Consider the following 23,409-nt stretch of genomic DNA (forward strand, 5'->3'; position numbering starts at 1 on the left):
CCCTGGCCGTCCCTGATGGTTCCTATGGCCGTGCCCCTCACACCCTGCTGGCTCCCAACACACAGGTGCAGCCATGCAGGCAGAGGTGCTGAAGCAGGACCTCCGCATGCTCCGGGAGCGCCTGCTGCAGTGTTCTGGCGACTCACAAAGGCACAAGGAGCTGCTGCAGTGTCTGGTAGGTGTGGAGTGTTCCCCTTGTGCCCGGGGGCTGGGGCTGCGAGACCTGAGCCCCTGAGCCCTCCTTTCCCCCTGCAGGGCAAGCAGCAGCAGGAGCTGCGGCAAACCATGGAGGAGCTCAGCATGGAGGTCAGTGTCCCCTCCTCTGCCCACGTCCCCCAGCTGCGGCACCTGGGGCTGTGTCAGGGGCTCAGTGCCTGTGTCCGGCTCCTCTTCCCAGAACCGTCTTGTGGCGCGGTGTTTTGAGAACAACCGCCGGGAGCTCCAGCAGCTGGAGGGGCTGGTGGCCCAGGCAAAGGTGAGTTCACAGAATCACAGACTGGTTGAGGCTGGAAGGGACCTCTGGAGATCATCTGGTCTTGTGCAATGCCCCTGCTCAAGCAGGGTCACCTAGAGCCACTTGCTCAGCCCCATGTCCAGCTGTGGACCGCGTCCAGAGTTGGGCCTGGGGGTCGCTCTGGCTGCCTGCAGTGCCTGCAGGGCTGGGAAGGAGAGGGGACGTGAAGGCAAAGGCAGTGCCCGAAGGGAGCCATGAGTGCACTCGTGGGAGCGTCCCGGTGCCCTGATGGCTGCTTCTCTTCCCCTCCTCTCCCACAGGAGCACGTTCAGCTGGCAAAGGAGGAGGCAGCTGCAAGCCTGGAAGAGGTGCTGAAGGTACAGGGGTAAAGGAGGCCCGTTCTGACAGGGTCTGGGAGGGGGGTGCCAGTGCTGGGTCCGTGCAGCCCAGCAGCCACAGGCAGTGGTGTGGCTGCGGAGGATATTTACTCCGGGATATGGCATCCATGATGGAGGGATTGGGCCTCTGGAGATCCCCCAGGCTCTTGGCTGTGGCTGTGCTGCAGAGGGGACCCTGATGGGTCTGCAGGCACAGCAGGCACAGCAGGCACAGCACTATGGCTTTGGGGAAGGGGGTGCGATGAGTGACCCTCACTTGGCTGTACGGGGACACCGGGTGTGACAGGAACCCAGGCATGGGCTGGAGGGGAGGCGATGGGGAGTCTGGTGTTGCACCCTGGCCGGTGGCATGGGTCCTCCTCCACCCCGTGCCCCTCCTGGAGCCGTTCCCGTTCCCCCTTCTCTCCCAGGCACACCTCTGTCAGGGAAAGGCAGAGGGAGGCACAAAAGTGCGGGAGCTGATCAAGGTCTGTGACCCGCACCCAGAAGTTCCTCGGGGAGTGGCCAGAGCTGCTGAGCAATGGTGCTGGCCCCAGGACACCCGTGTGCCTGCCGCCCTGGCCCTGGCCTGACCTCCCAGTGCCCTGGGGACTGAGTGGGGATGCCCTTTCCCACCATGGCTCCCTGCAATGTGTCCCGCGTGCTTTGCAGGGGGAGCAGTGGTCAGAGCTGGCACAAGCTGTTCAGGAGCAGGCTGAGGTCAAGAAGGTACTGGGGACAGGAGGGACGGGGGCTCCACAGGTTTGTGGGGGGAAGCCCCCTCAGAGCAGACATGTCATGGACTCCTGACCGGGCCCTTTGCTTCTCCAGCTGCTCAGGAACAAGCTCCAGCACCTCCTGGAGAGACAGGAATGCCTCCGAGAGCCAACAGCTTTGTGAGTGGCGATGGGGCCCCGACTGAAACCTGGGGCAGCGGGGTGGGGGATGCTCAGCAGCTTTGGGCAGAGCTCTGCCACTTGCAGACATCTTTGTGGCTCCTGTCTGCTGCTCCAGCCTGCTCTGGAGAGCCCTTTGTCTTCTCCTAAGCAGCTCAAAACCCCTCTGTGCCACTCAGGACTCCTGCAAGCAGCTCTGCAGCACTCTGAGCAGCTCCCAGGCTCTCCTCCATGCCCCCCAGGCCTGGGGCGGGACAGGGGCAGGGGGTGGGTCTGTGCAGTGCTGGGATGCTGCGGTGCCTGGTGCCAGCCCCGGCAGAGCCTGGGCAGCACCCTGGCTCCCTGTTGGCCACCCAGGGGGCCACCATGCCCGCCGAGGTCTCTTCTCACAGCCCAGAACCCCATGGTGTCCGTAGCAGGGGGAAGGCGGCGCAGGCGGACAAGACAGGCGAGTCGCTGCTGCAGGAGATGGTGGCTGTGTGGCTGGTAGGACAGACAACCCCGCTGTGGGCCTTGGGGAGGGAAGGGTCTGCACTGTGCCCGGGGGACATGGGGGCACTGATCTCAGCGCGAACGAGGGAGGGGGGCTGAGCCCCCAAACCTCGCCGCCTCGCACACCCCAACACATGTCCCTGCTGTGCCTTGGCCTCTAGGAGGAGCAGCTGGCGTCAAGGAGGCATAACATCACTTCTTGGCTGAGGTGAGTGGCCTGGGGGACTCAGGGTGCCGGGGCTCTTCCATAGGCACTGGCATGTCCGTGCCAGTGGTCCAAGGGCACTAGGCAGCTTTGGACTTCTCTGGGATGAAATGGTTCAGTATTTCTTTTCTTCCTAGCTTGGGGGGCGTGTAGGGGGGGATTTTGGGGCCCACCGGGGAGACGTACAGTAGAGCCGAGAGAGGTAGCCGGGCCCCTCACCCCAGTCCTGAGCGGGGAGTGTTGTGCCCAGCACGGTTCAAGGTGCCACGGTGCTGTGCGAAGAGGGTGGTTGGAAAGAGCTGAGACACATTTGCCCCCTGTTCTGCCTGACCCCTCTCCTGTCCCACAGGAGATTTCTTCTGTTCCTCGCCTTCCTGCAGATCGTCGTCCTCATCCTGGTCCTGCTGAACAGGGACATCCTTAACTGGGTCCTGCCACCGAAGCTGGCGGCTGCCTTTGGGAGCCGCCCAGTGACGTCCCGGTTCTTTTGAAATAAAACCAGAAAGAGAAGACAGACATCTGTGATTGTAGGACAAGTGCGCGACAGTGTCAATAATGAATGTCAGCTGACGGGCCGGAGGGAGGTGGCTGCTGCTTTCCCTTCTGCCTGTGCGTGCCCCACGATGGCTCTGCCTCAGACCTGGTTCTTGCCCGATTTGCAGGCAGGAGGGTGTGTGCACCATCCTGCGTAAATGGTTGCCTGTTTTCACACAGGTGCAATGGAACTTGACCAACAATGACCGCACTTGCATAAGAGGGTTTGCTGTTAGAAGAAACCAGGCCAAACCAGCTGAAAGCACCAAAATTGCAACAAAATAGTGCAAACTCAGCTAATAAATATGCAATAAGCATGCTTGCATGGGGGTTGATGTGAACAAATCCTCAAAAGCGTATGGTAACAAGGGATGTCATGGCCAAAGCATATAGGTTATGTACATTGCAAAAATGAGTATGTGAGTAGTCTCAAAACTGTATATAAAGGGTCAAGAGCGTGAAAAGGGGTACTTCTCATGCTCCCAGCCAAGAGGCACCGTTACTGCCAGCAATACAAGGGGTTTTAGCTAGGGTGTACTTCTGCTGCCTTCTTTCCAGTACCTGCGCACGAACGAGAAGAAAACAAAATGCGAGCAAATCCTTTTTTACTAACACCGTGAATGCCAGGTGACCGGTTGGAGGGAGGTGGCTGCTGTGCTCCCTACGACGGCTCTGACTGTACACCGCTATGTACCGAGTACAGGTTCACGAGAAGGTGGCGAGCCACAATGACCACCCGCAGGCCCAAGACCTCCTTTAGGAAGAATTAATAAAACAAAGAGGATGTGTGGCAGCTCGACTTGTGTGTGTTTCTTGCAAACGTTCTCCCAGGGAGCTTCCTACAGCTTGTGCTGCTAGTGGGGAAGGGAGCTTTGTCCCTCAGGAGAAGGATGCTTGTGGTCCGGGCTGCAAGGGACAGCGCAGGGGAATGGGGCTTGAAGGAGAAGCCCCCGTGGTCCAGCTCCGGCTTCCACAGCCCAGGGTCGCTCACCAAAGCTCCAGTGTCACTGAGAGAGCAGAATCGCAGCCCCGGGAAAGCTCTCCTGCTGGCAGAGAAGAGGAGCGAAGCAGGCCTGTCTAGGCACCATGTTTAGTGTTTCATTTAAGAGCAGATAAAATGGGATATCCTTGGAGAATAATTCCCCCCTTTTGTCCGTTTACTCTTTCTGTGGTCACCTCTTAGCTGCCTTGTGAGATCGCACTGACTGTGGGGGCTTGGGCAGATCATTTATGAGCAGACACCCCCGAGCTCCTCGGTTGCCCTCAGACTCCCCCGACCCCCTCAGTTCCCAGCCAAACACCACCGATTACCTCAGCTCTCCCACACACACCCTGGAGCCCCTCAGCTCCCCCCACAAACACCCCTCATGCCCTCACTTCCCCCGCAGACACACCCATCCCCTTCCCTTCTCCCACACCCCTCCAACCCCCTCAGCCACCCACGTACCCGCTCCCCCCGCTCCCCCTCTAGACACCCTGGCCCTGCCTGCTCCCCGCTTCAGCCCCACACTCGCGATGCCGGGCAGGTCAGCGTACTTGGGGTCAGCCATGGCCGGGGGGCATTGACAGGGGGGACGTTTTCCGGGGGATGCCCCTGGGTGGCCTTGGTGTTAGCAAGTTACTCATAATTGCTTTTAAATGTGATGAAGATAAATGAGGAGCATTTAGGAAAACCCCTACAAGAGCTGATGTGGGTGCAAATGTTCATAAAAAGGACATGGGTTAAGAAATGGAAGAAGAAAGGGTCTTTTAGTCTACCTGTGCCAAGACTAAATGGGAAAGGTCTCTCTCTGCTGCCTGTCTTTAATGTCCTGCCAAGCACCATGGAGAAAACATCTACATGGGATTAACAACTGGATGTTGTGGCTGACAACAGTCAACCACCCTTTAACAAATCTCTCTTTTTAGAGGTGAATTTAATAGTGAGAGGGGAATTCATCACGGTGGGTACATTTACTTTAATCTTCTTTTTCTGGCCAACACAACTGTAAAAGCCCTTCTTATTATTCTTTGCATCTTTTGCCAAATTCAGCCACAGCTCTTCTTTAGCTTTCCTGATTCCATCCTTACACATCCAGGCAGCATCCCTATATTCTTCCCACGACACAGGGCCCTGCTGCCACTGCCTCTGCATTTCCTTCTGACACTGCACTTGGACCAGGAGCTCCTTACTGAGCCATGTGGGCCTCCTGCCTTCCTTGCACAATTTCTTGCACATGGCAATCAAGAGCTCTTGCACGCTAAGAAAAATGTTCTGACAGAGCTGCCAGCTCTCTTCAGCTCCTTTAGCCCTGAGGGCAGTGTCCCAGCGCGTCCCATCCACTAATTCCTTAAACCACTCAAACTTCACTCACCTGAAATTCAGGGTCCTGACCCTACTCCTTACCTGGCCCATATCGCCATATCCCTCAGGATCCAGAATTCCACCAGGGCATGATCACTGCAGCCCAGGCTGCAACCAGCCTTGACCTCTCTATTTACTTCTTCCATGCCTGCAAGCAACAGGTCTGGTAATGCTTCCCCTCTGGCTGGGCTCTCTATCACCTGCATTAAGAAATTATGCTCGACGCACTCCAAGAGTCTCCTGGACTGCTTACAGCTCGCTCTGCTGCTTTTCCAGCAGACGCAGGGGGACTGAAGTCCCCCAGTAGGATCTCAGCCTCCCAGTGGGATGCTTCCTGCCGCTGAAGTAGGAACGCTTCCTCAAAAGGCTCCTCGTGCTCAGGTGGCCTGGAGGGAACACCAGCCATAAGGTTTCTAGCTGCACAGTGGTGCTTAGCTCCTCCTCTCTGTTACCCAGGCTGCGTGCATTGGTGCAGAGCCATTGGTACACACCCTAATTCCTGTGAAGCTTTTCACAGCTGTTTCCCTGTTTCTTCCTAATACATCACCAGCCCATGGCTCTTCCCTCTTACTCAAAACTCCATCCCCTTCCTCACTAAGTCGAGTTTTACACGCACCTGGCCTCTTTTATACCATTTTCTGCCTACCCCCACTTTGTTCCTCCCGGCTTCCCCTTCCTCTGCACGTCCCTCATGGCTTTGCATAGCTCTCCTGATTCCCGCATCCCTCCCAGTCCATGGTCCCTCTGATTCACAATCATGTCACTTGACAAGTCCGGTTGGTCCTCTGGGAAGTGGCACCTGTAGTTTCTTGATGGCACAACAACTAGTGTGACTGGCAAAGTTCCTTTCTTGTCATTCACTCCATCTTTCTTTTGTCAAGTCTCTGTCTCAGCACACTTTGCTTCTGGTTTCCCCTTTTGTCTCTTAGCTTCCCAATTCACAAGGTCCCCAAGCAGATAACCTTGCTGGAATAAACACTCTCCCCCTCTCACACGCCTCCATCCATCAGCATGACTGGCCAGCTTTGGTTCCCAGCACTGCCTCCCTCAGCATCTGCCCGTCAGGTTTGTGTCCCTGTCTCTTCTTGCCTGTGGCTTCCTCCTTTCCTCATTATTGTATTATCCCTTGTGGCAGCCAAACAGGGCCTTGACCCAATACTCTCAGGGGATCAGACGTGCTCCCTCCACACCCCCATACACAGGTGAGAGCAAGCTATGCTGTGGCTGGCTGTCACGAGCAAGATGAAAATAGAGACCATGCCAGCGCATGCGTAGACAGCCCCCACACAGAGCGAGGGCTCCTTTTGTGCCGCTGTCAGACGGTGACCGCAGGCGGTGCTGGGGCAGCTGCAGGCTCCCCGGGAGGAGAAGCGCAGATAAACTGCCCCGAGGGCTCAGCCAGGGCCGCTGTTCCATGTCACTTCCATGGCCCGTATGTTTTGCGGGACAGTCGCTGCCGGGGCCTGGAGCTCGGAGGAAACTGGAGGCTCGGGCAGCTGCGCAGGCCCAGCTCTGGCTGGGGTGTTTGTAGCTCCCCAGGGCCCTTCCTGCTGCCTGTTGGGATCCCTGCCCTGGGACACGCCAGCAGCACAGGCCCCGCTGCTCCGCCAGCCCTGGCGGGACAGGTGCCGCGCCCAGCGGCTGCCGGGGGAAGTCCCGGCCCCTGCCAGCAGCCCCGGCGCCATTTGCCCTGGCAGCCCCTCTCCTCTCCCGCCACGTGCTCTGCTCTGATTGGCTGCCAGCACCGGCCACCCCTTCCGCTGTGCCCAGCGAGACATCAGGCGCGGAAGGCCCTGCCCCTGCCTGCACAGGGGCCGCCACTTTGGTTTGGCCGCCAGGTTGGGACAGGGTGCCGCCATGCCATGGCCGTCAGCTGCCATTGGGTGACACCTCATGCTGCTCTCTGATTGGCTGATGGCCATTTCCTGACACCGTCACACCTGCCTGCTCTCAGGCAGCCCCTGGGATTGGCTGGCAGGACTGGCCACGCGTCCCGGTGTCCCCAGGGCCACGGCACAAAGGAAGCCCCTGGCATTGCCCACAGGGAGGCTGCCACTTCCCACAGCCTCCTTGCCCACCTCTTTTCATCCGGCACTGGGATTGGCTGGCAGCCATTTCTTCACCCCTTCATACCCACGTCTTCTCAGGCAGCCCTGGGATTGGCTGCCCACCGCCTTTGGGCCAGGAAGGGCTCACGTACATATATGGACATTTATCTAAAATATATCTATTTATAGATAAGTTTGGAAATACGTCTAAACAGATATTTATTTAGAGATAGTTGCACTATATATATGTATACAGAACCGGCCTAGAAATCAACACAGTCGCCATCACCCTTCTCATCTCAAAATCCCACCACCCACGGGCTATCGAAGCAGCAATCAAATATTTCCTAGTCCAAGCAACCACCTCGACACTAATCCTTTTCTCAAGTCTAACCAGTGCTTGATGCACAGGACAGTGAGACAGCACCCAGCTAAGTCACCCAATATCCTGCCCCCTACTAACATCAGCCATTGCAGTAAAACTAGGCCTAGTTCCATTCCACTTCTGATTCCCACAAGTCCTTCAAGGATCATCCCTAACTACTGCCCTACTACTATCAGCAATAATGAAATCCCCCCCAGTCACCATTCTCTTCCTAACATCCCACTCACTCAGCCCGACACTCCTAACCAGCATAGCTATTGCCTCTGCCGCCCTAGGGGGTTGGATAGGACTAAACCAAGCCCAAATTCCAAAAATCCTAGCCTTCTCATCCATCTCACACTTGGGCTGAATAGCCATCATCATCATCATCTACAACCCCAGCCTTACACTACTTACCTTCTACCTGTACTTGCTAATAACCACCGCCGTATTTCTCACCTTCAATACAACCAAAACCTTAAAACTAGCAACAATCATAACCACATGGACAAAGACCCCGATGCTAAACGCAGCCCTACTAATAACCCTACTCTCCCTAGCAGGCCTTCCACCACTAACAGGCTTCTTGCCCAAATGACTCATCACCCAGGAATGAACTAAACAAGAAATGACAACAGCAGCCACTACCATCACTAGACTGTCACTACTAGGACTATTCTTTTACCTCCGCCTCGCGTATTACTCAACAATCACACTCCCACCAAACTCCACAAACCACATAAAACAGTGGCACGTCAGCAAATCAACAAGCACCCTGATTGCCATCCTCACCTCCCTATCGGCCCTACTACTACCTATCTCCCCCATAATTTTGACCATCATTTAGAAACTTAGCATAGCCAAAACCAAAGGCCTTGAAAGCCTTAAACAAGAGTTAAACCCTCTTAGTTTCTGCTAAGACCCGCAGGACACTAACTGCATCTCCTGAGTGCAACGCAGACACTTTAATTAAGCTAGGGCCTTGGTCTAGACAGGTGGGCCTTGGTCCCACAAAATTCTAGTTAACAGCTAGATGCCCAAACCAACAGGCCTCCATCTATCAGGCTCTGGCACGCTCTTAGCACACATCGATGAGCTTGCAACTCAACATGAATTTCACCACAGAGCCGATAAGAAGAGGAATCAAACCTCTGTAAAAAGGACTACAGCCTAACGCCTTGACACTCGGCCATCTTACCTGTGACCTTCATTAACCGATGATTATTCTCAACTCACCACAAAGATATCGGCACCCTATACCTGATTTTTGGTGCATGAGCCGGAATAGTTGGAACCACCCTTAGTTTACTCATCCGCACAGAACTAGGACAACCAGGGACCCTCCTAGGAGATGAACAGATCTACAATGTAATCGTCACCGCCCATGCTTTCGTAATAATCTTCTCCATATTAATGCCAATTATATTCGGGGGCTTTGGAAACTGAATAGTCCCACTTATAATCGGCGCCCCAGATATGGCATTCCCACGTATAAACAACATAAGCTTCTGACTCCTGCCCCCATCCTTCCTACTCCTACTAGCCTCCTCCACAGCAGAGGCAGGGGCAGGCACAGGGTGAACTGTATACCCCGCCACTAGCTGGTAACCTAGCCCATGCTGGAGCTTCAGTAGACCTAGCCATTTTCTCTCTCCACTTAGCAGGTGTGTCCTCCATCCTAGGCGCAATCAACTTCATCACAACTGCCATCAACATAAAACCACCAGCCCTCTCACAATACCAAACTCCACTATTCGTATGGTCCGTACTCATTACTGCCGTTCTACTACTACTATCACTTCCAGTCCTAGCTGCTGGCGTTACCATACTGCTAACAGACCGAAACCTAAACACCACATTCCTTGACCCAGCAGGAGGAGGAATCCAGTCCTATTCCAGCACCTATTCTGATTCTTGTGGATGTATATATATGTATTCATGTATAGATTTATATACACATGTAAACATTTATAAAGGTAGAGAAAGTAAATATATGTAGCCATAAACACATAGGTATGAAATGGATAAAACCTTTTTTGTAATAAGAGCTAGTGGAGTGAGCAATTAACGTTTAAATGTGAATAGAAACAAAAGGAGAAGGCCAGGTCGGGGTCCCCCACTTTACCAGGCTGCAGAACAAGCCCTGGCAGGGCGGGGCTGGGGGGCACTTCGGGAGGGCAGAGGGGTGCCCGAAAAGTGGTGGGGCGTGGGCAAGCTGGAACATGCCCAAGGGCTACGGCCCGCGTCTAGGAGGCCTCCAAGGGGCCCCCACAGCAAATCCTGTCACCTGCAAAGAAGAGCCCAGTGCTGTGAGCCGGACTGGGAATCCCCCCCAGCCCAGCCCAGCCCAGCCCAGCCCAGCCCAGCCCAGCCCTGCAGGGCGGCCATGCAGGCTTACTGGGGCAGGCTCTGGGCTTTGACCAGTGCTGCAAGACACAGGCCATGCTCTCCGTGAAAATGGAAAACCAGGACAAAATGCCAGCTTCAGAAGACCACGTGCATGGGGACAAAGAGGAAAAGACCCCAAGGGAATCCCTCAGAAGAACCACATGAATGAGAAAAAGCAGCCAATGGGCCCATGAACTGCACATTGCACTTTGAGGGGTCACACTAAGAAGATTGATGGTGGAGGTGAGCTCCCTTCCCCCATGGATGGGGGCATCTCACAGCTCCCTGTAAGAACATTGTGGGGGGCAGGCTGGTGCTACATGTTTTGCGTTGTCCTTAGCTTGATGACCTGATTGAATGTTGCAAAAAACTCCAGATGACTGAGTGAGGGGAGACGTCAGGAGTGGGCTGGGACTTGTCCAGGTCCACCTGAGCCACACCAGCCAAACCCAGTTCCCTGTGTGTATGTCATGTCAAAGGACAGGGAAGCAGGGGGTGGTGGTTGATGGAAATGCATTGAATCCTGCAGGCCTTGAGCAGGATGCAAACGGTTTGTAGAAAGGGGTGGAGATTGTCCTGGGTCTGGCTGGCGTGGAGTTCATTTTCTTGACAGCAGCACGTATGGTGCTGTGCTGTGCGCTGGTGGCTAAAACAGTGCTGATAACACGGTGACGCTGTGGCTATTGCTGATCAGTGCTGGCGTAATGTCAAGGCCTTCTCTGTGTCTCATTGCGTCCCCACGGCGAGGAGGCAGGGGGTGGGCAAGAGGCTGGGAGGGGACAAGGTCAGGGCAGCCCACCCGAACTGACCAAAGAGATAGTCCATGCCATCTGGCATCTTGTTAAGAAATACAGCTGGGAGGGGAGTTTCTCCAAAGGAGCCATTGCTCGGAGACTGGCTGGGCATCGGTCTGCTGGGGTGAGTGAGTGCTTCTCCATCCCTTCTTTCCTTTTCTCTTGTTCCCTCCACTTCTTCAACTGTGTTTATCGTCACCCATGAGTTTTGCTCTCGCTGTTGCCCTTCCAGTTGTCTCCCCCATCCTGCTGGGAGGGAGGCAGTGAGTGCCTGGGTGGGGGTTTAGCTGCCGTCTGGGGTCACTGCACCACACGAGCACATAGCACCTAGGCTGGTATGTGCTTGTGAGGTCACTGCTGCCTGAGTAGCTGATAGGCCAAGAGGAGGCTCATGGCTTGGGTAGGAGCTTGTGAGGTCACTCTTGGCAGAGTAGCTGATAGGCCCGGACCAGGTGCAAGGCTTGTAGAGGAGCTTGTGAGGTCACTGGAGACTGAATACCTCAACAAGGAGTACATGGCAAACAGGGGGAGATGTGCTTGTGAGGTCACTCTTGGCAGAGTAGCTGATAGGCCCAGAGCAGGCCCCTGGACTCTGTAGGTTCTTGTGAGGTCATTGCTTCCTGAAGAGCTGACAGGGCAAGAGCAGGAACATGGTTTGTGGGGGTGGTTGTGAGGTCACCGGTTCCCAAGTAGCTGATAGGCCGGGCAAAGGCCCAAAGCTTGTGTAGGGGTTTGTGAGATCATTGGTGCCTGAATACTTCACAAGCCAGGAGAAGGCCCATGGGTTGTGCAGGTTCTTAGGAGGTCACTCAGGCCTGAGGAGCTAATAGGCCAGGAGCAGGCTTATGGATTGTGTAGGTGCTTGTGAGGCTGCTGGTGCCTGAGTGGATGATGGGCCAGGAGCTGGCACATGGCTTGTGAATGTCCTTGTGATGTCAGTAGTGCCGGCATAGCTGGTAAGCCAGGAACAGGTCCATGGCAGGTGGAGATGCTGTGACATCACGTGTAGCTGCGTGGCGGATAGGCCAGCAGTATGCACATGGCTTGTGTACGAGCCTGTGATTTCCCTGCTGCTGGAATAGCTTTTAGGCCAAGAGCAGGCATGTGGCTTGTGTGGGTGCTTCTGATGTCATGCAGATCATATGGAGCCCCTACCCAAATGTGGCTTTTTGGAAGAAGCATCATCATCAGGAGCCCATGCACCACAGGCAGAGGTGTGACAGTGTAAGCCATGAGCACAGAGCAGTGGCAGCAGGAGGGGGTGAGGTCACGTCACCGATGGCACCCGTGGCCGTGGGGCTGGGTGCAGAGCGGCCGTGTGCATGAGAGGGGCACGACGGGGGACGGGAGCTGCCTGGCCCCGTGGCTGCCAGGCCGAAGGAGCAGCCCCTGCAGCCCTGGCTGGAGCAGTGGGGCTGGGGGTGGCTCGGGGGCACGGCAGGGATGTGCCTGGGCACGGTGCCAGGAGGAAACCACAGACTTCCTGCACGGGCGCTGCCAGGGGAGCGCGGCGAGCGCTGCGAGGCCACGTGGGCTGTGGTTTGTGCACCTGCAGGCTCCAGGTCCCGATCCACCCGTGGGGAATAACGGCACCACAGTGACACGCTGAGAGCCAGGGACATGTCTGAGCCTCGGGGCTGCGTGTCTGCTGCCAGGGCAGGGCCATGTCCCAGCTCCGGCTCCTGCGAGGGACCCACCGTGGGTCTCTCCAGGGAGGGAGGCGTGAGCCAGCACTGCTGGCATGGAGCTCTTCCCCTGGCCAAGGCTTTTTCCCAGCTGCTGCTGCCAGCACAGCAGGGGCTGTGGCAGGGGAAGGGGCTGTTCCCTTCCCATCCTGACACAGGTCGCGCGGCAGTCCCAGCTCTGTGCTTCCCATGTCTCGGGGGCGTCGGGACACTCACGCCTTGGGCTCTTGGATGAGCCCAGTGCAGGAGATGCTCAGTGCTCCCTGTCCCCACAGCAGGCTGCAAGGGGTGACAGACTCCTTTCCCCTCCACGCTCAGCTCGTCCTGTGACGATCCCCCACCGCAGTGACCCTGACGCCCGCAGTGGGACAGAGATGTCCCTCATATATGGTCATGAACGGCGCTGGAGAAGTTCATTGGAGGACTGGTCTGTGTCGGAGGGGAGATAGCTGCCGCTCATGTCTAAAAAGGTGCTGCTGCTTCGCTTGGCTCCTCCTGCAGCTGGGTCGGCATCTGCAGAGATATATCAGCCTGCCATCGTCGTTGTCCCCGTGAGTTGCCCGGAGCCGTGGCAGGGAGCGGGGCGCAGCAGGGCTGTGCCAGCGGGGCAGCAGGCTCAGGATGGGGATGGAGGGACTCCTGTCCCCTCGGGTGCTGTGCCTGCTCCTCTGGGTGCAGCTGTGCAGGGGTAAGTGCTGGCTCCCTTGTCTCACCGCCCAGGGCCAGTGGGTAGCGGCGGGGTATCAGGATCCCTTTGGGGCTGGGGTTGCTTTCCCGGCAACACTGGGACAAGGGTCAGAAGGTGCTCACGTCCATGGACCTTCTGCCTTTCCCTGTGCCTCTCTGTCTTTAAGGCAGCCCGTGCCTGGCTGCATTTAGAGACATCCCCCATCCTGGGGTACCCTTTGGGGCTCCTTGTTCCCCCGGGCTGTGCCCCTGGGGCCAGCAGTGGCCCAGGGGGTGACGGCAGCACTGCGGGATCCCCAGGGCACAGCCAATCTGCGGGGTGCCCCGCAAGGTTTGTGTGCTGCTCACTGCCCCCGGGTGCAGGGGAGCCCCGACCCCAGGAAGGCAGTTTGTGTCCCCCAGAGAGAAGGGGAGCGGGCTGTCTGCACTCGCAGGCTGCAGAGGATTTTCCTTCCTGGGGGCCCCGGCCAAGCACAGGGGCTGGGCTGATGCCAGGGGCGAGGAGGGGACGTGGGTTGGGGGGATCCTTGGGATTGTGTCGGTGCTCCCTGAGGACACAGAAAGCCCTGGGGGTGGTGTGGGTTTGGGTGGTGCCAGGGAAGGTGGTGCCGGGGAAGCTGCGGGCGTGGGGGCATGGGGCTGTGCAGGGTGTGCTTGGCTGGGGAGGAGACGGTGCCCTGTGCAGGGCCTGGGGGCACGGTGTGTGGGTGGGCACGGGCAGGGGGCGTTGGCGTGGGAAGAGGTGCCAAGGGCTGTGGGGTGGTGAATAGCCCATCAGGGCTGGAGTTGGGCACCCCAGCCCTGCACAGACCGTGGGGACAGGAGGGACCCCAAAACTGCTGCAGGGACAGCCTGGAGGGGAAGGGGCTCCCACCCCGGTGCCTGTGACTCGGCCTGGGCAGGGGTGACCCTTAGACCTGCAGTCTGGAGCTCGGCACTCTCCTGACCGGTCCCATGTTGCTGTTTGAAGGGGCTGCAGAGCTGAGGCTGGAGGATGGCGGCGGGCCCTGTGCTGGGCGAGTGGAGGTGAAACACCAGGGCCAGTGGGGAACCGTGTGTGATGACTCCTGGGACATGAAGGATGCTGCAGTGGTTTGTAAGCAGCTGGGCTGTGGGTCTGCTGTCACAGCTCCTAAATACGGGCACTTCGGGCCAGGATCTGGCCCCATATGGATGGATGAAGTTGATTGTCGTGGCAATGAGTCTGCCCTGTCTGACTGTACACACCCTGGATGGGGAGAAGAAGACTGTGATCATGATGAGGATGCTGGAGTGACGTGTTCAGGTAAGGGGCCAGCCTGTTCCCCACCTTTGGGACCGGGACAGGGGAAGGGACCTGGCTGTGCCCTCAGGGAGCAACAAGCGGGTACCGGAGCAGGGCTGGGTGTGGCTGGTGACACTGCCAAGCTGGGACTGTCATTGCTGCTGTCCCTGGTCCCTGAGGAAAGAGCAAGGGGAGCCCACCCTGTGTGTCCACAGTCCCGGGGAAGGGCATGAGATGGCAAGGGACTTTTGGGTTGTGCCTGCTGGCAGAGAGGAGTCCCTCAGCCTCAGCAAAGGGATGTTCAGAGGGGAGGAGCGCTGGCCTCGGGCAGAGGAGCAGGGTGGCCCGTGGCACCTCATTCCTCTCCCAGGGTCCCCCCATGAGTTCCAGCCCATGGGGATACGGCCCCAGGCAGGCAGGGCCAAGCTGCTGCCCAGCCTTTCCTGCCTGCCCCAGCCCGCGGCTGCCCTGTGCCACAGGGGCTTTGCCAGCACTTGCACTGTCCTCAGTGCCTGTGCTTGCACCGGGAGCTCGTGTCAGCCCAGGGCTGCTCCTCTGCCCGCTCCCCTGCCCTCTGCCTGGCCCTTGGTGGGGATGTGCGTGCCTGGCACTGCACTCTGGCCCTGGCTGAGGACCCGCTCCCTGGGCAGGTGCCAGAGTGGGGAGCTGGCACAGACAGTGGCTGCGGATACAGCCGTGCCATACCTCTAGCCTGTCCCATGTGCCACCTAACAGCCTGAGACGGCCCGGAAAGAAAGGCTGTGTTTCTGGCAGCTCCAAGGGGCTCCTCATCCTGGCCCTGAGCTCAGTGCACAGATGAGGCTGCAGCCGCCAGCAGGGCCTGGGCCAGTCCCCCTGGGCCCCAAGTGCTCTGGGTACTGCAGTGCCTGTGGCTGGTGCCAGGAAGCCCAGGGTCTCCAGGACAGCAGCAGTGTGCCTGAGCAGTGCCTACGGCTGGGGCTTTGGGACAGCAGCAAACCCACAAGTGCTGTGATGATGCCTGAGGAGCGGCAGGGGGGCCCTGGTGTGTTTGTGCCATCGGCACCCACTGGCAGCGGTGGGGTGGTTGCGGTCTCTCTGCCTGTGGCCACCTTGCAGAGCAGCTGGGATGTAGGCACGTAACTGCCAGAGGGCTCTGGGAGAGCTTGAGGGGTCTTTGGTTGCTCCAGGATTTGTCCAGCTGGTCGGAGGGGACAGCCCCTGCTCGGGACGTGTGGAGGTCCATGATGGGAACCAGTGGAAGACTGTCTGTGACTCCAACTTTGGTCCCAAAGCTGCCGAGGTGGTCTGCAGGGAGCTCCAGTGTGGCACAGCCCTGTCCGTGCCTGGGGCAGCTCGCTTTGGAGAAGGTGTGGGTCCCATGTGGGACAGAGAGCTGCAGTGTGCCGGGAACGAATCCCTTCTCATCTCCTGCCCCAGGGGATCCCCCAGGGACCAGCCTTGCACCCATGCCAATGCTGTCGGTGTCACCTGCACACGTAAGGACTCAGGGTGGGGTGTTACATATCCGGGGGTGTGCTGGGGACAGGGGAGCAGGGCAGGGACCGTGCCGTGCTGGGTGCGCACTCTGTCATCGTTCTCTGTCCCCAGAGTACACAGGGTTCCGGCTGGTGAACGGCAGCACGGCGTGTGAGGGGAGAGTGGAGGTGCAGGTGCTGGGCACCTGGGGCACCCTCTGTGCCTCCCGCTGGGATCTCTTGGACGCCCACGTTCTCTGTCGTCACCTCGACTGCGGGTTTGCTGAGTCCATTCCCAGAGGAGGGCATTTTGGGAGTGGAACTGGACCTGTGTGGAGAGACTCATTCCACTGTGAGGGGACTGAAGCCCACCTGGGACAGTGCCCAGTGACTGCCCTGGGGGCCTCACCGTGCTCCCCCGAGAACCACGCTGCTGTCATTTGCTCAGGTGGGTGCTGGGAAAAGGTGCCATGGCCACCCAAAGCAGGGGAGCCCGTGGCAGCACCAGCTGCATTTCTCCCTTGAGAAACCCTGCCTGCACCAGGAGCAACCTGGAGGGCTTTGCCTGCTCTCACCGACGGCTCTGATGTGGGAGAGCTGAAGAGTGAACGAGGTCAGGCATCTCTGCCCCCCAGGGCAGTGGCTCAGGCCCTGCGGCCAGCGCCAGGCGCGGGGTCCTCTGCTCTGCTGCTGCAGGACAGGCCCAGGATAGGGCTGTGGGGCTCAGCTCCATCCCTCTGGCTGCAGACAGCCCTGTCCCAGCCCCACAGAGACCCCCCCTCAGAGCCCAATCCCACGCCCGTGGGGGCTGCCCAGGTGCCCCCAGCAGCAGACCTGGGGGGTGAGGTGCAGAGCAGGGCTGGGCTTCTGGTCTTCTGGTGCTTCCGGTCAGCACAAGACCCAACCTTGTGCTGTTTGCTCAGAAAGGCCCCCCGTGCTCTGCTCCCTGCCAGGGACACAGGCGCCCAGACCCCAAACCCAGGGATGCAGAGGGGCACAGACGTGCGGGCTCTGCCTGCTGTCTCAGCAGCGCCGGTGTCAGCGCTGAGGTTGGGCAAGGCTTGGCCAGCACTGCCTGTGCCCGGGTCCCTGCAGCGGCTGCTGCTCCCTCCTGCGGGAGCTGCCCCATCGCCCTCAGCAGAGACGTGTTGGGTGGCTCTGCCCCACCAAGAGCAAAGACAGCGTCTTGCTCAGGGCCTGGGAAAGCAATCCTGTGGAAACGTGCTCCTGAAGCTGAGCGCAGAGGGCTGGGGCAGGCGGGTGAGCTGCAGGGTGCTGTGCGGGTTGCAGAGCCTGGGGAGGTGCTGCAGGTCTGTGGGCTCTGTGGTGCTGCCGAGGGCTGGGGCACGGCTGCTGTCCCCAGGCCCCGCTGGCTCCACGGCCCTGCGGCTGGTGGGTGGAGGGAGCCGGTGCGACGGACGAGTGGAGATCTTGCAGCGCGGGACGTGGGGCCGAGTCCTGGATGACGAGTGGGACGTGCGGGAGGCCAGCGTGGTGTGCCGTCAGCTGAGGTGCAGAGAGGCAGAAAAAGCCTACAACCCCGCGAAGCCTCAGAGAGGGACGGGTCCCGTGGGGCTGCGAGGGGTGCGGTGCGCAGGGCACGAGGCCGAGCTGAGCCTCTGCAACACCTCCCTGCCCGAGAGCGCAGCGGCGGCAGGGATTGCGGAGGACGTGGGCGTCGTGTGCGCGGGTGAGTGGCACTGCACGGGCCCCCCGGGCTCTGGGCTGGGTGGGCAGCAGCCCCTGAGGGCAGCTGGGGTTTCTTCCTGCTGCAGGGAGCCGGCAGGTGCGGCTGGTGAAGGGGCCCGGGCGCTGCGCTGGGAGAGTGGAGATCTACTACCAGGGCAGCTGGGGGACCGTCTGCGACGATGGCTGGGACCTGTCTGATGCCGCCATCGTTTGCCAGCAGCTGGGCTGCGGCGGGGCGGTGGAGGCGGTCGGCTCCGCTCGCTTCGGGGAAGGCTCCGGTCAGATCTGGCTGGATGGCGTGAACTGCTCCGGGGCCGAAGCTGCTCTCTGGGACTGCCCAGCAGGGTCCTGGGGGCAGCACGACTGCGCGCACAAAGAGGACGCAGGAGTCGTCTGCTCAGGTCTGTGCCGGGAGCTGTGGTGGGAGCCCAGCGCCCGGGGAGGCCGGGACGAGGGTAGAGCCGGCAACGGCCCAGGCTGTGCCTGGCTGCCTCGGAGCCCCTGCCCGAGCCTGTCCTGGGGACACCCCTGCACGAAGCCCCTCGGTCCCACGGGGGGTCCCTTGTCAGCTGAGCTGTGCCCAGGGCTTAGCGGGGAGGGCATGGGTGTCTCTCCGTCAGGGACTTCTCTCGGCCCCTGGCAAAAGGGTGACTTGCTGGCCGTGCCCCTGCCTGGCCAGGGCCTGTGGGGGGAAGAGGCTTCTCTGCTCCCACAGCCCCACACCAGCCTGTGCCCCTCTGGGGCCTTTCCTCCCAGATTTCATGGCCCTGAGGCTGGGGAACGGCAGCAACTGCTCCGGGCGCCTGCAGGTTTTCTACAATGGCACATGGGGGAGCGTTTGCTCCAACTCAATGACTCTCCAAACGGTGTCGCTGGCATGCAAGGAGCTGGGCTGCGGGGACGCAGGGACCCTGGAAACACGCCTGCCCTCTGGTAGGGTGTCTGGCCACACCTGGCTGGATCGCGTGGAGTGTGGGGAGAGAAACAGCTCCTTCTGGCAGTGTCCCTCTGCTCCCTGGGACCCACGGTCGTGCGATGACCTGCGAGAGGAGACCCACATCACCTGCAGTGGTAATTCTGAGCTTCCTGGGCACCAGCATTGCCCCAGCTCCTGCTCCCTGCCGGGCACAGTCAAGCGCAGAGACAGGGCCCACGGGGGCTTTTACTGTACGTGCCAGACCCTGCTGCTTCTGGTGGCACAAATGGCACTTCAGCTCTCAGAGCCCCACACGTTCGTTCGCCAGCAGTTGCCAGCCGGCTGCCAGCAGCGCCCGGGGGAGGCAGCGGTGTCTCCAGGCAAGGTCTCAGAAGAGACCAGCCAGGGCTGCGAGGCGTGTCCCCTCCACGGACACCCTCCTGCTTCTCTGTGAGCCAGGGTCCCTTTGGGGCTGAGCAGCCAGGGTCCCCCACAGTGCCGTGCATGTCCCCTGAAGGAGCGGGGTTCAGCTGCTGCCGTGAGCGAGGCGGCATGGGGAGGCGTGAGCAGAGCTCAGCCCCACTCTCTGCTGCACGACCCCCTTCAGCAGCCCCTTCACGGCAGCATTGCCTTCTGCAGGGAGACGGCCAGAAACAGCCCCGGCCGTGGGGACCGTGTGCCCAAACTCCACGAGCTGCACAGGTAGCTGCTCCTCTGCATGCCCCTCTCTCCTGGCAGGGCTCTGCCTGCTGCCCGGTGCCCTGGGAGGTCTCTGCCTTCTCCAGACAGGGAGAAGATTCGTGCCGTGGGAGGCGAGAGCGGGTGCTCGGGCAGGGTGGAGGTCTGGCAGCGCGGCTCCTGGGGGACGGTGTGCGACGACTCCTGGGACATGCAGGATGCCGAGGTGGCGTGCAGGCAGCTGGGCTGTGGCCCCGCAGTGTCTGCCCTGGACGAGGCTGCGTTTGGGGAGGGGACGGGCCCCATCTGGCTGGAGCAGGTGGAGTGCCGGGGGTCTGAGCCATCTCTGCAGGCCTGCTGGGCTCGGCCTGGGGACAGCGGGGCCTGCCGGCATAAGGAGGACGCTGCCGTGCAGTGCTCAGGTGAGCGGCGGGGCTGGCAGCCCTCGCTGGGGTATTGGCAGGGAGCCGGGGCAGGCGTTTTCCCCACTGGGTCCCCTCATGGCTGCAGAGCTGCTGAGAGCAAGGCTGTGCCTGTGGAGCATGGGAGCCTGGTGCCAAGTGGGCAGCAGCCTCTGTGGGGCTGGATGTCCTCCGGCTCCTGCCTGCAGGGCCCTGCAGCCCCCAGGGGCATCTCCTGGGCTGCCTGCGCCATCCTGCCCGATAGCCAGAGCAGGGCCCTGGGCTCTGTCCCAGCCCCCCTGACCAGCCTCGCAGGAGGGGCAGTGTGGGTGGGGGGTGGCAGGGATATACGCACGCGTGCACACACACACGCACGGCTCCCTGGTACCCTCACAGCCACCCTCTCAGCCCAGTTCCCTTTCTCCCCTCTGCAGCTGCACCCAGGACGGCAGCACCAACCCCGCGAGCAGGTAACCTGTCCTCCCTGCCAGCGCTGGCTCTTCTCGGGGCCAGCTGTGAGCCACAGCCGCAGGGAGGGGGCTCCTTGCTGGGGTGTGAAACTCCCAAGAGGAGGCACCGGGACAGCAGTGGGGAGGGGCGTTGGGGAGGGCTCTCATTTACCCAGCAGCCTGGGAGCTTCCTCATCCCTCACTCCTGGGGTCCCCTACCCCTGCTGTAGTGGGGGGCAGCACTGGGGTGTGCCAGCCCCCACCTCTCCCAGGCCTGCTGCTGCCCTTTCTCTCTTCCTGCCCATGCAGATCCCAGCCGGGACTGTCCGACCGGCAGCGGGAGACTGTCGTTGCCCGTCATCATCTGCATCGTCCTGGGGGCCCTTCTCTGCCTGCTCCTGGCCCTCCTGGCCGGGCAAGTGCGAAGCGCCAGGGCTGGGCGCGCAGGTGTGTCCCGGGGAAAGATGCCTCCTGGCAAGGCCAGGGGTGCTGGCAGGTGTCAGTGAGCGGCACAGGCAGAGCTGGGGGGATAAGCGTGTGTGCTGCCTTCATTGCCATGTGCCGCCTCATCCACCGCCTGACCATGGGCCATGGGCCACCAGCAGCAAGGGGCAGAGAGAGTCCAGGCACGGTGGGAGTTAGGGACGGGGCGAGGAGAGAAATGGCGGAGCTGGGCTGGGGGAGGTGGGAGCAGAGGGGACACAGACGAGGACACGACACTGGCAGCGCTCCGGGCAGCTCTGGAGGGGTCTGTGGGGCAGGGGAGATGCCAGGAGGAACGTGGGGCAGCAGGGTCCATCCCTGTGGTTTCAGGCCCCCAGGCTGTTCCTCTGTGCAACCGTGACCTCCCCGCGGCAGGGCAGGGGCCGTGCTATGGATCCCTGGGGCAGAGAGGGGGCAGCTCCAGGGGGAGAGGAGAGGCGGGAGCTGCTCCAAGCTCAGCACCGGGGAGCTGACCCAGGGGCCAGAGGGGCACAAGGGCTGTCTCTGAGGGGACGCTGTGAGGGTGTCGCTGCCCCAGATCACCTCCGTGGGGACATTGCCCTCACTGAGGAAGGGGTGGCGGTGAGCAGGCAGCGCAGCGGGGCTGTGCTGTGGCCAGAGCCTTTTGCTGGCCCCGGGGACCAAAGCAGGGGGAGCAGAGCGGGATCCTGTCCCCTCTCTGCCTGTCCCTGGGCCAGCCCTGCCGCTGTCCGCAGGCTCGGGGAGAGCGTGGGAGCCCTTCCCTGACGCCGTCTATGAGGAGATCGCTTACGGCCCGGCATGGGAGAAGCGGGCGAGGTTCAGCGTCTCAGGTGGGTGTGGGTCCCTCATGGGGGCACATCGGCAGGGCTCTGTCCCCAAACCTCCACCTAGGGCTGACCCACGGCAGTCCCCTGGCCTATGGTCCCTGCAGCGCTGGGGTGTGTGGGGAGAGCAGCCGGGTCCTGGGCCCAGCAGAGGAGCTTCCTCCCCAGCAGTTCTTCCCATCGCAGCCAGGCACAGCCCCTCTCTGCCTTCCCCTGCATAAATCCCTGGGTGGCACCGCAGGGCTGAGGGAAGGGGCTGTCCCGGGGCAGCTCTGGGAGCCCCGTTGAGGCAGGCTTGGTCCCAGGGGAGCAGGGTGAGTCCTGAGCCCTCCTCCCCACACAGCCCTGCCTCTGTGGGTCCCCCGTCCCCAACAGCACTCACCACAAGCCGGCTCAGCAGAGCACACTCCCATAACAGCCGCTGCGCCTCTCTCCAGGCTCCTACTCAGAGGGGTCCCTGGCCAAGCTGCAGCCCTACCCCGCGGACAGCAAGGAGGAGGAGGGTCCGGGCTCAGCACCAGGTAACAGGGTGCGGGAAGGAGTGGATCTCTCCTCCCTGCAGCCATGTGAGGGACAGCGGTGTCACTGAGTGTCCCCATCAGAGCTGGGGAGTCTCCTGGGGTGCTGCCAACACCAGGGTCTGAGCCCCACGGCCCTGCGCATCCTCCCGCCCTCTGCTCTGCAGATGTATCTCCTCAGTGTCACCAGCTCCCCTCTCCTTTCAGACGTCCCTGTCCTGCCTGGAAGTGACCCAGCGCATGGCTATGATGATGCCAGGGAGGTTTCTGCCCCTGGGGAGGATCCTGCCCCCGGGCAGGGAGCCTGGGAAATGCCCAGGGCACCAGAGGAGGGAGCAGGGCCCAGGGATGCCCCTGGAGGTGAGAGGGAAAGATGGCGCTGCCGCTTTATGGGATGCCATCCCTGGTGCCGGGTGAATCGCTGCCGTACGGAGAGCCCAAGCTCCTGGGATGGGGGACCCTGCCCTGGGAGTTTTCCCTGGGGGGCCCGGGGCTGGCAGAGGGAGCTGGACATGTCAGGAGGGAGGAGGAGACGGGAGGCAGGTGATGCAGAGAGCAGGAGGGGCACCCCATGGGGCCAACGTGCAATGGCCTGCCTTGCTGCTTGCAGGGGCAAACCTGCGCTCGCAGAGAAGTGCTGGGGCCCCTGCAGCTGAGGGAGATGCCTGGTCCCTGTCCCCAGAGAGCACAGGCTATGACGATGCTGAAGAGGTGTCTCTGGCACATCCCCCTGAGCACAGAAAGGCTGCGACAGCAGAGCTCAGTGCACAGCCATCCCTGAGCCCCACGCCAGGAGAGCCCATCCCTGCCGTGCAGCTGGGCGCAGCCGGGAGCGAGGAGGGGACTTTGCAGCTGGGAGAGCCGTGAGCACCAGGGAACCGTCTCCCTCTTCCCACGGGCAGCAGAAACAGCCGGCCATTGCCTCTCTTTTGATTCCCCTGGTTTCACGCTGTGCCTCCGCAGCTGTTCCTATTAAAAGCCTTTGGGGTATGGCCCAGAGCTGGTGCTTGCCTGCCCCGCTGTCGGGGTGTCTCCCTGAAGCTGACTGGGGGGAGCAGAGCACAAAGACGTGGTGGTGGGGAAGGGGCACATCTCAGGGGCAGCGGGCTCGGGGTCAGGCTGTGGGGCTGCCAGAGCCCATGGTCCCTGGGCAATATTCCTGCTGGCAGAGACGTTTCCACCCTGCCAGCAAAAGTTTCCAACAAAACTGTCTCTCTGCAAGGTGCTGTGATGCGCCCCAGCGGGAGCGCCCATCTCCTCACCTCGGGCTTCCCCAGCTGCTCTTTCCCCCAGGCCCTGCCTGGGCCATGCTGGTCCCACAGCACACAGGCCACGACAGAGCTGCCGTGTTGGGCTGAGCCCTGGGCTGTGGCCCCACACAAGTGAGCCCACAGGTGGCTGTGGTGCCCTGGACCCCCCAGCCAGCCCCAGGGGCTATCACGTCCCGCGGATCACCTCCCACACTGGTTAGGCGGCAGCT

At 60.7% G+C, this 23,409-nt stretch overlaps 1 protein-coding gene and 1 pseudogene across 1 annotated transcript; both read left to right on the top strand.

Moving 5' to 3' along the window:
• The first annotated feature begins 73 nt into the window (after nucleotides 1–73).
• On the top strand, nucleotides 74–8,561 carry LOC142595951 (NADH-ubiquinone oxidoreductase chain 2-like; annotated as a pseudogene).
• A 5,340-nt stretch (nucleotides 8,562–13,901) lies between these two features.
• LOC142595952 (antigen WC1.1-like) lies at nucleotides 13,902–22,796 on the top strand. The gene is given in 16 exon segments (XM_075724820.1): nucleotides 13,902–14,075; nucleotides 14,077–14,166; nucleotides 14,199–14,553; nucleotides 15,675–16,010; nucleotides 16,123–16,437; nucleotides 17,353–17,679; nucleotides 17,765–18,079; nucleotides 18,435–18,749; nucleotides 19,234–19,296; nucleotides 19,380–19,694; nucleotides 20,108–20,143; nucleotides 20,432–20,569; nucleotides 21,322–21,417; nucleotides 21,849–21,932; nucleotides 22,137–22,289; nucleotides 22,540–22,796. Coding segments are annotated over 16 exon segments (3,369 nt in total).
• Nucleotides 22,797–23,409: the final 613 nt, after the last annotated feature.

This window comes from Pelecanus crispus, chromosome 25 (assembly GCF_030463565.1).
Source record: "Pelecanus crispus isolate bPelCri1 chromosome 25, bPelCri1.pri, whole genome shotgun sequence".
NCBI lineage: Eukaryota > Metazoa > Chordata > Aves > Pelecaniformes > Pelecanidae > Pelecanus > Pelecanus crispus.